Source organism: Alligator mississippiensis, unplaced genomic scaffold (assembly GCF_030867095.1).
Source record: "Alligator mississippiensis isolate rAllMis1 unplaced genomic scaffold, rAllMis1 scaffold_181, whole genome shotgun sequence".
NCBI classification, from domain to species: domain Eukaryota; kingdom Metazoa; phylum Chordata; order Crocodylia; family Alligatoridae; genus Alligator; species Alligator mississippiensis.
The window spans coordinates 1-13,081 of NW_026775316.1; the positions used below are offsets into that span (position 1 = coordinate 1).

The 13,081-nt window shown below is 38.8% G+C and overlaps 1 protein-coding gene across 1 annotated transcript; it reads left to right on the forward strand.

The window, feature by feature from the left end:
• The first annotated feature begins 436 nt into the window (after positions 1-436).
• LOC132247115 (E3 ubiquitin-protein ligase SHPRH-like) lies at positions 437-12,375 on the forward strand. Its single transcript, XM_059720131.1, has 5 exons — positions 437-901; positions 3,716-3,859; positions 7,113-7,214; positions 10,416-10,487; positions 12,154-12,375. Exons 1-5 carry the CDS (start codon positions 593-595, stop codon positions 12,358-12,360), a joined length of 834 nt encoding a protein of 277 aa, XP_059576114.1. The 5' UTR covers positions 437-592; the 3' UTR covers positions 12,361-12,375.
• The last annotated feature ends 706 nt before the right edge of the window (positions 12,376-13,081 follow it).

Consider the following 13,081-nt stretch of genomic DNA (forward strand, 5'->3'; position numbering starts at 1 on the left):
CAGCTGCCCGGAGATGTCTGCGCAAAACTTATCTGCGGGCCGGATACAATCAGTTACACACCCCTGAGTTAATGGCGTGGTACGAACCAGCTACAAAAGTTATTCCATAAGATATGGAATAATATTTTATGGAATAACTTTGTAGCTTATTCCTATTTTTATCATGCCATTAATTGATTGAATGTGTGGCCGGGTGACTGCTTAAGGTGTGGTTACTCATGGTGTAAGTATAATGTGTAGATGGGGCCTAGGAATCTCTACACAGAATTTACATCACTGGTATCTTATCATACTGTGGTTATCATCAGTATGCTTTGAAAGCAATTGAAAGAGGCATAAAAGAAACAAAAATCTTTTTTTTTTTTTTTTGCTTGTTAAATTATGAACGTGTTCTAAACATGAGAGTAAGCTTTAATTAAAAAAAAACAAGACACTTAAATCCATGTGATAGGATCATTTTTATTTTACCTACTTGATAAAGCCAGTTTCTTGGTCTGCTATTGTGCCATCATGTGTGGGGTTTTTTCCCTCCTTTCCTTTTCCCTTCTCTCCTCCCTTCTCCACACCCTCCCCCTCAATAGCAAACAGTAATATGCTACAAAAGAAAATCAAAATGCAGCTGTGGACGTGGAGGTCAGAAATCAGTGACGCTTGGTGTATTTTGGTATATTTAAGTGTGAAAGGTCAGATGGCTATTTTTGAGGAGATGATAGAAGATGAAGAAGGGCTTGTTGATGATCGTTTACCCACTACAAGCCGAGGACTTTGGGCAGCAAGTGAGACAGAGCGTGCCTTGAAAGCCATACTCTCTTTTGCCAAAGCTCACCGTCTGGATGCTAAACTAACTGAAGAGGGCAACACATTTCTGGAGCTCTTTGAAGCATGGAAGAAGGAATACAAGGTACTGCACTGTGGGTGTGAGTTTTGAAAAAACATTACTGCAACTTATTTCACGTAACATAAATACAAGCCCAAATTTATCTTAGAAACCTAATGTTAGGGCTTATATACTTTTTGCACAGATTAACTAGAGTAGTGTTTATCTGTTTTCATAGTTCCTAAAACAAGTCAGTGTGGACCTGTAGAGTTTCATCTTCGAAGACATTCCACCAATTTTATTCTTTTTTTTCCTCATTTAATTAAGTCTGTGTGTAACAGGACTCAGCAAATCCAATGTCAGGCCTGTCCACTGCCTCAGGTCTTAATTTCTACCTTGTATCATTTGACTTAGTTAATTTAATTGTCGTATTTTAATAGAGTTGTGTGTAATGGGGTTCACTGAATCCATTATATGCTTCATCTGCCACTTTAGTTTACTTTTTGTCTCACATTAAACTGCCATACCTTGAGCCTTCACAATACTTTTCCCATTCTAAACATGGCTTATTTCTATAAATCACCAATTCTGTATTCTGAGTTCAGTTGTTCCTTTTGATTTGCAACAGGCTCTAATAGACCTTCCTCTTTACTTAAAAGTAGTTTACTATAGCTAAATCATCTTTATAAGCATGTCCTACTAGTGTAAATACTTTTGCAGCTCCCTTAATTGGGGCTTCTTTCTGACTGGCTTCTGTGTCTTGCATGTCTTTCCAACTTGCTTTATAGTTACAGAGAGTTACCACCAACCTGCCTCTTCCTCAGCAAGCCCCAAAACTCCTCTTGCCTTAGTTCAGTCTACCTTTATTCTATAGTAGGCCTGGTTGTTAGTCATGTACTCCCTTGGACGGAGGAGTACACTGATTGACAAGTGAGACTGATGCCAGTACTGCATTAAAGGGCTAGCTTGCTCCATGACTGCAAAAGGTGGATAAACCCCTGGGCCTCTAAATCAGTATTTAGGCACCTGATTTAAGAGAGTCTCAAGTGCTTTCTACACTTCAGGTATTTTCTGAAAGTCAAGCCATTTTTAGATACCTAAATATTGACTAAAAATGTTGCCCCTAGCTTTTTATCTCAGATTTCACTATTTTATGTACAGAACTTTTTATAATTGGCACAAAGAAAAAATGTATTTTTGACATAAACCAGACAATTACTGTCGTTTATTGCTAGTGTAAGAAGGGTACAAAAAGTCTCTTCATGTTCTATTGCTTTGGGAAACAGAAGGAAAACTAACATGCCAGTGACAATGAAAATAGTACATTTGTGAATCCATCTGTCCTGGCCTGGAAACATTGATTCAGTTATCTGTGCATTTTGAGGTGTGAACTCCCAAATCTAGAACTGAGTTTGTTTTGGCTTTTGACCCTATTCTGAAATACCAGAGCTGCTGCATTTAATCAAAGGCACAAATGTGTTTTTTTTTTAGTTTTAGAATTCATATAAATATATGTGCTTTGTCAGTGCCAATTCCTTGTAGGCAAGGGAGGAGGGGAACTGTTCTAGTTTCCTTTCTAATCATACAGACTAGCTTGACAGCTTTATTTAAAATTGGGAAGCTTTGCCCACTGTAATACCACTTCACTTACTTAAACATTTGCTTAGAGAAGAAAGCTGAAGTAACTGCTTGCCTTTCTATTAGTGGATAGTAATTCAGAGCTTTTATGCATCTGTTCTACTAAAACTACATGCAGAGATGAACACTTAATGCAAAGCAGTATTCAGGAGAAGAAGGCATTGGTGTTAGCTGTAAAATCAAGACTCTGACTAGAAGGAAAAGGTATTGATAACATCAAGGAAACACTAAGGCTGTCCTCAGGGGTGATAATTAGCTTTCTTTCATCTTGTTTTTATAAGGAGTCTTAGTTTTATTTTTCTTATTTGTGATGTAGACTATATTGAATTTATTTCTCTCTACTTAATTGTATGCCAGTGTCCATGCACAATAATTATGCATGTGTGATTTGTTAAGGTGTAGGCTCCAGAACCAATGCTTCATAATTTTTTCTTTATTTAAAAAAATTACATCCCAAAAACCCACATTAAGGAATATTTTTACAGTAAGAAATCAAGATTGTATGCATCTTTTGGCCTTGAAGCCAAAAGCCAGAAAAGTAATGGGGATAATTGTTGGGTTTCAGACAAAGACTACCAGTTAAAATGCTTAAAGTGTTCCAGAAAGCTTTAATAGAAAAAAATTGCAGGGGTTTAAAAACTAACAAATTACAATATAATCAACATAAACTCTTGAGCGAAAACTATGAACTGTGACTATGATCTGTTTGTTTTCCATAAATAATTATAATAGTTAACATTTGAAATATCTGGTAATCAGTGTGTGAATAGAACCCAATGCCTCTGGCTTTCTTTTGAACATTACTTTTTCTGTGTTATCAAGAATGTTCTAACATTGTATGTCAGCATTTTTTTATATTAGTATTGTTGCTTCAGTGAACAAAGTGTTTCAGCTTCATCTAAGAGTGCTTCCTTAGTACTTCTTGCTTTGCAGCAAGTGTTACTTCTTTTCTTAATTGAAGCTATGTGGAGTCAAGCAAATGCAGCCGGCTTCCTGGTTTCTAGATGTATTAATGTATTTGTAGTGGTTATGATAGTAAGTTCATTCATAACTGCACATAATGTTGGTACCAAGAGAGCAAGATAAAGCATAGCCATAAACTTTTAGTTTCTGGTTCAGATAAAGTTGTGGTAGCTGCATGATTGTGAAATCCTCATTTAAAGATTCAGATTGTAATTGACATGAATTTGCTTACAGTGCGATGCAGGAGTATACTGGAGACCATCTGAGTATTTTTAGTAATCATTTTGGATTTTATAGTTACTTCATGAATATTGGATGGTACTGAGGGATCATGTGTCTGCTATCGATGAACTTGCCATGGCCACAGAACGGCTAAGAGTGCGTCATCCTGATGAGCCCAAGCCTAACCCTCCAGTACTTCACATCATAGAACCACATGAGGTAAAATAATGGTGTTCTCTTGTTCCTGTTCCCGTTCTCTCTCTCTCTCTCTCTCTCTCTCTTCATATGTGTGTAGACAGATATGTTGCCTTAGGTTACATCAACATACCTTAGGAGGCTTTGGACAAGGAGAGTGGCAGCTGTGATCCCCAGGATCCAGGGGTTTCACACACCTCTGAATCCTAGAGATGGCAGCAGCCATGATTCTCAGGGTCTGGGGTTTTTCACTGGGCATGGTGTGCCTCTGGGGCTGGAAGCCCTGTCAGCTGAAGGGAGACTGCAGAGGAGACCCTGCTACATGTGCAAATTATAGCAACCTGCTATAAAGTTAGTGCACATTTCTGAGGTCTAACTTCATAGCTGGTTGTAGCTTTTTATTGTGTACTTTTATTATTGTACTTTTCACATGTAACTGGCAATTGCACAGTTAATAAATTGTACAATAGTTGTAACGTGTAAAGGGGGCCTATATCTATACATAGATATCTATATGTATGTAGTTCTATAACGATTCATCTATATATAAATATATTGTTTATATATCTGTCATTATATATAGATATGAAGATATGGGTGTAGGCCTTACTGATTAATACAAGCATTTAGCAGTACATGTACAACTTATGGAGATCTGAGACAAGTTCAATAAACCAATTTAATGTAAACCAGTTAAGTCTGATACTACATCTGTCTAGGTTTATCTTACACTGATTTTGGCCCTCTTGAAAGTGGTTTATATGCACTGAATTTCTGTTGTGTTACAGATTTGAACTGGTTTCTGATCACTTGTACCAGTTTATGTAATTTCTGTGCCCAGCTATAAAGGTTTTGTTAAAAGCAGGCCTGACTGAAGGCTAACCCCATACCCACCACATCCCGAGACTGGTGTCTTTGAAGTTAAGCTTGATAACCCCTTGACAAAAATTGATTGATTGATTGATTGATTGATTGATTGCCAAAGAGTCCAAAATGCACATAAGAGAATATCAAAAGGTACAAGGATTTAGGGTAGTTTGGTAAGGGGTGATGCTGTTTATGTAAGTATCTAATGCAAACGAATTGCTTGAATTGCTGTAAGGAGGCCTGAAAAATTCTGGAACTTTGTACTAGGCCTATGGGACTCTCTCTCTCTCTCTCTCTCTTCAAGTTGAACCTGTGTCTTATCACAAGCATCCAGGACTTGCAACTTTTAGGCAAGTGTGTTAGCAAGGTGGTGCTTTGTAGGTAATAAAACTTATTGAGTCTTTGCCACTGAACTATATTTGTGATAATTAAGTGTATAATGTTGAGGTCCTCAAGGAAACACTCATGCTGCCTGCTGCAGCACAGACAGCACCTGCCAGAATGCTTCTACACAAATAACTACACTGACCAGCAGGGGCAACACGTAGGGGGTGTATGTGCACCGTCTGAAAGCACCGGTGCATGGCCTGTCAGGCCATGCTTCCTGTTTAGCTGGCAGGCAGTGGGGCAGGCGGGAGTACCAGTGCCCCCCCGCCCGCCGCGGACACGAGCTGGGGAGCGCTGGCCGCTTTTACAGTGAGTGAGGTCGGCGACCAGAAGACTCTCTCTTTCCCCGGCCAGTGGGATTGGTTGCTGGGGGACACCCCCCTCCCCAGTCACTGACTTGTGGCATAGGGGCCAACTCAAGAGGCACCAGACATCCATGCTGACCAGGATAAAAACAGAGGAGTAACAATGAACTATATGCTTGGTTTCTAATTTTCTACAAATTCTTAGATTCTGCATTCAGCAAAACATTCAACTTACCCTGCAAAAATAGGGTTGAAAAATTAATTTTTAAGTGGCATGATAGTTGTAATGCATAATGTAGAATTTCCTTTTTAAAGAACAGACTTTTTACAAAACCATAGAAATGTATTCATTAAACTAAAGGGGAATCACTTATTTTTTTTAGTCCTCAGCATTTATCTATAGTGTTTGCAGTTTTTGCAGGATTAAAATGGACTAGAAACAAAAGTCAACTGATCCATTGTCATAGAATATGCTAACTAAGTGGTTCTCAACCTTATTAGATTTAGGACATCGCTCCACAAACTTTTGGAATTTGGTGGCACCCCTGGGTGAGAACCACTGTTGTACTGCCTCAGTTTACTTCTGTTGTTTTCAATCAGGGTGCTGCCACTGCACTTGGGTAAAAATGCCTTGTGTACACCCAGGCTGGACAGGGTTATAGCATGTGTGTTCCCCTACTTCCATTTGGGTATTTGAATAAGACTAAAACAGGCAGGAGACCCTGCCTATGCTGCAGCCCTTTCTAGTCTGCCCCCCTCCTCCCATGCTTCTCCTGGAAACAGGCATGCAGGAATGTTTTTGGGCAGTGTTGTGCAGGGAAGGGTCATGGCACAAGCAGGCTCTCTTGCCTGTGTTATGCTATCAAGAACCTTTACGAAGAGAAGGAGCAAGCACCCATGCCCCTGCCCTTTCTGGTCTGGCTGTGCACAAGGTAGGCAGGACATTTTTACCTGGCCATTGTGGTGGCAGTAGCTGTTATGTGGCACCCCTGAAAGGGTCTTGTAGCACCCTAGTTGAGAACCACTGAGCTAAATGAAGAACAGAGAAAACTAAAGTAAAAAACAGCATAGGTTGTGAAAAATTACTAAACAGTTGGGGTCAGCTCACACAGGTTGGTTGAAGAATTATCATTGGGTGCTGGGATCAATTATTCTGTAAATTGAGGTTCTCCAACTTCTTGATGGCCATGCACTGCATGGGCTGTAGACCAGGAGGCTGCATGCCACTTGGGCCACTTGCTATGTACTTCCTTCTCCCCCTCCCCACCTCCTGCCATTTTTCTAGAGGTCTAGAAAATATTTCATACAAGTTGGGGTTTGGAGGAATTGAGATTTAGTCTATGAAGAGAAGACTGAGGGGTTCCATAACAGGCCTGAAATACCAGGAAGGTTCTTATGAAGAGGGTGGCAATGCATTGTTCTCTGTAGATACAGGGCACAGGACAAGAAATCATGGAGATTTTGGTTGGATATATGAAGAACTGTCTAATTCTGAGGGTGGTTAATTAAGCACTAGAATGGATTATAGAGAGGTTGTGGACTCTCCAATACTAAAAAATGTTGAATGCAGGTTAGACAAATGTCTTTCTGGGATGGCTTAAACAAGGAAGACTTTGCCTTGAGCAGGGGGTTTGATTAGTTTCAAGGCCTTTCCAGCCCTATCTTTGACCCTCTTTTGTGTGATTCCTTATCCATGCTTAATAAATGCTGTTTTTTAGGTAGAGCAAAATCGAGTGAAACTTTTGAATGACAAGGCAGTTGCCAAATCCCAGCTTCAGAAGAAACTAGGCCAGCTCCTGTATCTCACTAATTTAGAGAAGGTACAGTATGCTTGTTACTCCCATATTACAGTTTAGTGTCAACCTCTAGTGCCCATATGGGCAATCTGCTTCAGTGCTTTCATTTATTTATATATTTATCAGTAGATTATAGTTTTACTCTAAAGATGCATTGTAATCTTATTACCTTGTATTGTGATTACCACATGATATATTACATAATCCATGTTGTATATGTTACATAAAAATACTGTGTAACATAATATATTTTGGCCACTTTCTAAATCACTCAAATGTGAACATATAAACAATCTAAAACAACTTTTGTTTCTTTTCAGCTCTTGGTATGGAAATCTGTAAATAAGCAGAAATAATATAATTGTCAAAAGTATCCACTAAATATATGTGCTAATTTTCATAAGGTTCTTTAAAGATATTATTTTGTTGAAACATAATATTCAAATAGGTCAAATTGTTTGCAGAAGAGTGGTTCTCAACAGAAACACTGCTGCTGCAGCCATTTAAGAGTGCCCCTTGTGCTTCATATGGACCCAGATTGGGAAGTGGTTATGGCAGGAGCTGGCAGTCCTGCCTGCATTAGGTTTAAGGCAAGTATGGCCCCGCGTATCCTTGCATATTCCTTTTGGAAAGATGCAGGTGGGTGAGCTCCATCTGGAGGCAGCAGCACAGCAGCCTAGAGATAAATTAGACACATGGGACTGCCCCACGTGCATCTGTTCCCAGGACAGGCATGTGGAGCAAGACTGGGAACATCTGTGGTAGGAGCCAGTGCTCCTGCCTGCATTAGGTTTATCAAATAAACCTAAAAGAGAAATAAACCTTTAGCTCCATCTGAGGCACACAGCAGTTTCACCTGGTTGTGGTACCACTGGTGCTTCAGCACCCTTGAAAAGGGTCACATGGCACCCTGGCATACCATGGCACCCTGGTTGAGAACCACTGCTTCAAAAGTTTATTTTGTGATACTGGATTTAAATGCCTGTTAGATCTTTGCCTTGATTTAATAAGTTCATCACCAGTATTGAGCACTCTGATTAGTTTACTGTCACTGGTTTCCCAGCAACCTCTGGTCATTCTACCCGTGAGAAATTCTGTATCTTCTGCCCCACTTCTTCCGTTGTATAAGTCCCCAGTTATCTCAAGAGATTATGGAACAAGACAAGCTAATTGTTTTAATTCAATTACACCTTGAATATCTTGGAATGGTTTTATGATGGTGAGATGATGTCTCTCCAAGCGCTGTTTGGTGACACACATCCGTACCCAAGTATTTATAATACAAATAGTAAGTACTTTGTATATGTTTTTAAATCATCTAAAGCAGACAGTTAACAGGTAATTATTTCAGATAAAGATTGTACAGAATTGTGCTCAATATATTAAGGGATAATTACCCAGTGTGTTTAAGATGGAGACTGCCCTGGTGCAGATGACCTGTTGTACAAAGTTTGATTTGGTGATATTGATGCCGACTACTTTTTGCCAATTGTTTGAACAACAAAAATTAGTCAAAGCACAGGTGAACAAGGTTTAGTATGATTCAGGCAGACTAAAAATGTGTTATAAATATTACTTTAAACTTTCAGAAATCAAAGATCTTTCTTCTTTTTTTTTATTCCTTCCTACAGAAATCACAGAACATTTCATTAAAAATTTAATTACACTTTTAAACATATTTGATTATTTTGGTCTGTTATATAATCTGGCTGATGTAAAAAAAAAATTGTAGTAGCTTTTGTAGTGTAAATTGAACCTTAATTTAAAAAGAAGGAAAAGAGATCTCTACATTTTTCATCACACTTTTTGTTACATTGAAACACTTCTCAGGAATATTTTCAAAGTCTGATACAGTTTGATAAACAGATATAAATAGAACTGTTATCATTAATTAAATACTCTATTTACTATTTTTGATTCATGGGGTGGAGAAGATAACCTGGTTTTATTTCTACAAAAATTAGCAAAGGATGTTTAGCAACTTTAAAAGCAGTTATAAAATCAGTTCAGGATTGACTGTAATACTGTATTTGTTCAAATATGGTGAGGGTTTCCCCCCTCATTTAGCACAGGGCAGAAAAAACCTCTCATCTTAGAATCAAGTACAGACCAGGCAAGCTATTGCTGTCGCTGTGGAAGAGGGGCATGGGTGGCTCATGTGACAGGTAGGGTGTGCATGGGAGAGCACGGGGAAGAGCCAGTGGGATTGTGGGAGAAGGGATGGACAGAGCAAGTGGGGCACGTGTGGGGAAACGGCACAGGGGAAGGGACATGTGAGCACAGTGCAGGGGGGAGCGCAGGGGAAAAGGGTGTGCAGTGCAGGGTGGGAACAAGGGGAAGGAGTGCATGATAACAGGGGGAAACACAGGAGAGAGCAGTGGAGGTATTGCAGGAGAAGGGACGTGGGTAACATGGGAGGGTGTGCGATGCAGGGGAAACACGAGGAAGGGGCACGCAGCTCAGGGGGAGCACTGGTGAAGAAATACACAGAGCGACGGGAATGCAGGAAAAGAGACATGGGGTGCAGGGTAGGGAAGCAGCAAGGGGGTGCACACTATAGATGGGGAAAGGGTGAGCAGTTCTGGGGGAACATGAGGAAGGGATGAGTGGTGTGGGGAAAGGGATGCATAGGGTGCTGGGCAAGTGGATTGTGGAGCAAGGGGAGCATAGGGAACAGGTTTGTTGAAGGAGTACATAGTGAATGGTGAGCACTGAGAGAGGCATGCACAGGGAAGGGGTGTGTGGAGTGGTTGCTATGGCTTTGACCCCCACCCTGACTGGGGTTGGAGACTGAAGTCAGAGCCAGTGCTACTGTTTGGCCCTACCAGGTGCTCCGTGCCCCCAGCAGAGATAAAGCAAAAACAACTGTAAAGGTGAAGAGGTCGTGGTAGGAAGGGGAAGGCACTAGGGGCAAGTGGCAAGGGGGAGGACAAGGGGCATAAGGCAGGCTGCCTGCCCCCCAGCTACTACTTCTCTGCTACTAGCTTTCCTGTGGAAGTGGTAGGAGGAATGAATTTAAAAGGACCCTTCAAGAACTAGATTCTAGACATGGAAAATTCAAACTAATTTATAATTTTCCATGTCTCCAATCTCATAGTTGAAGGGTTGTCTTAAATTCAGTGTTGTCTTAGATTCGAGTAGATAAACTTTCCAAATAGATTATTTAAAATATAGATGATCTTTTTGGGGGTTTTTTTGAAAAATGAAAATGTTTCTGTTTTATAGTCTCAGGATAAAACCACTGGTGGAGTTAATCCAGAACCCTGTCCAATTTGTGCTCGCCAACTGGGAAAGCAGGTAAATAACCAGGAAGTGATACTCTCTTTTACAAAATTCTTAGACTTGATTTCTGCCATCTGAATTTAAATGAGCATTGTGTTTAAATCTGGGAAATTTAAGATTTTTTCAAAAACACCATGTTATTGAATCCTCTCATCCGTGTATATGTTCCTTTCGATTTCTTTACTCAATGAAAGGTGGAATATAAGGTCTGGTGTTCTGTATTTGTTCTTACTGAATTTTTTTTTTTTCTTCTGAGAATAGAAGACTTAAAAAAATGCATATTAGCTGTTCAGAGACTAATGGGACGCAATAGGATAGATACTGATACTCTGGATTCTTTTATTTTTCAGAACTAGAAAAGCTGGAATTTGAGAGTGAGTTTAGTGAAAAATGTGAGATTATGAGATGCATGCCCTATGTCTTTAAATACAGGTGCAGTATAGGTAATGCTTCATGTACTGTCTGCTGAATTTAAACTAGTACCCAAGACTAAAAGGCTCTATATCTTTTTATCATGTCTGCTGTGTTACCTGGTCTCTTCAGAATTTATATTTTGTTCTAAAGCTTATGGCTGCCTATACACATGCTGGTTTGCGTTCTAATTAGAATGCTTCCGCATGGTCTCACTGTCGCATGTATAATGATGTTATATCTCATCAAATGAAGTTTAGATAAAGCATCTCATGGTGGGGCCTTAATACATGTGACAATGGGGTATTTTAATTAGAGTGGCTCTCTAGGAACCACTCTAATTAATTAAGATGCTTCCCCCACCCTCCAGTTCTTGAGCATTTGTATAGGTAGCCATAGTTCTCAGACTACTTGGGTGGTCCACAGAACTGGGTGATCACATCTGGGGGCTGAATTCTTCATTGTCAGTTGCTAAAACTACATTAATTGTAAAATACTAGTTCTTTGTTAATTGTTGCAGTTGTCATAGGAGTATTATTACATAACCCCTCCTAAAGGGAGGGTGTCCCCAACACAGTCTCTGCATTAATTTATAGTCCATTCCATAGAAACCCCATATTGAAAACATTCTTTTTAAGAAGTGGAGTGCCATTGCAATTAACAGTCTTATCAAAAAAATTAAAACATTTGGTCTCAGGACTTTTGAAGTAAGAATTGTCACTTTTTTGTATTGCGATGACAAGGTGAAATCTGAATCAAAATATAGGTTCTATAAAATATAAACTCTTCCAAACTGAAATCCAAAAGAAATATTTCCATTTAAGTTTCTTAAATTCTTTTACAAACAGTAACATGTTTCCTTCTTTGTTATGTATAGTCTGCATTACAGCATGGTTTTAGGTCATAACTACGTTAAAAAAAAAAAAAAAAAAGATTTTGTAAAATAAAAAAAGTTTACCCTATCTGATTTAGCTTTCCAAACTGAGACAAAGATGATAAACATAAATAGTAAATCTTCTTTGAAAACTTCCATTAAAAATTGTTCTTTCTTTGAAATTAATTTATTTCCTTGAAATGTTGAAATTCAGGATTTTTCAACTAGCTCCAGTAGTGTTGGTTTTTTTAAAATTCCCTCAGTTTTAATATTCTGAAGAGTTGTCTTATTAAAGGTAAGGTCATGTTTTGTTAACATAATCTTAACTTTTTTACGTGCCTCTGTGAGTGCATGTGTGAGGAAAAAAATAATATATTTTTTAATTTCCCTTTCCAGTGGGCAGTTCTGACTTGTGGGCATTGCTTCTGCAATGAATGTATAGCTATAATTATAGAACAGTACAGTGTTGGCACCCGCAGGAGTTCGATTAAGTGTGCCATCTGCAGACAGACAACCTCTCATAAAGAAATATCTTACGTCTTCACTGCAGAGACTGCAAACCAAGAAGATGATATTCCTGTGAAGGTAATCAGCCTTACGTAGAATTTCTTGGCACAGATTTTCAGAGATACATACTCTAAGAGGTTTTTTGCAGCTAAGTTGGATGTGATTTCAGCGAAGTTGGATGTTATTTACCTGAACTTTTTTGATGGCATGAGCCTCATTTTTTACAACTGTCTAAAAAATATGGTCGTTTGGAAGCATTAAGTAAACACTTCTTTTTTCCAAAAAATAATTCTACCTTCATGTTTTAAAAGCTGCTGCATGATGGCCTCAAAGATCAGATGTTTTAAAACTATAGGAGTAGATACGTCTGCCCAAAGTCTGTTAGGTGAATTAGAAAGCTAAATTTTTGCAAAAATATGGACTGTCTGTCCTTCGTGTGAAAAAGGCTTTGGTTAGTCTTAGTCAAGTTTTCTTAACATCTGATATCATGTAATTATAGATTCATACATATGTAAATGATGAATTGTTTGGTTGACTGTCAAATTATTAATTGGCTTTCTGTAGCTAGCCAAAGCTATAATTCCTTTTTTGGATCCAACTCTGTTTACTCAGATGAGTAGCACTTATTAAGATAATTATGTCTTAGCTGCAGGTGTAGCAGGGATTTTTCTCAGTTGGTTAAAATATAAAACTATTTACTGAAGATCCAGGATATTATTTCTAAATCTAGATTTCTGTTGGTTTTCTCACCTTTGGGATGTACAGATTAGATTTTTATGGGCTTTAAGAGTATCTGTCAAAGATTGCCTACAGTTCA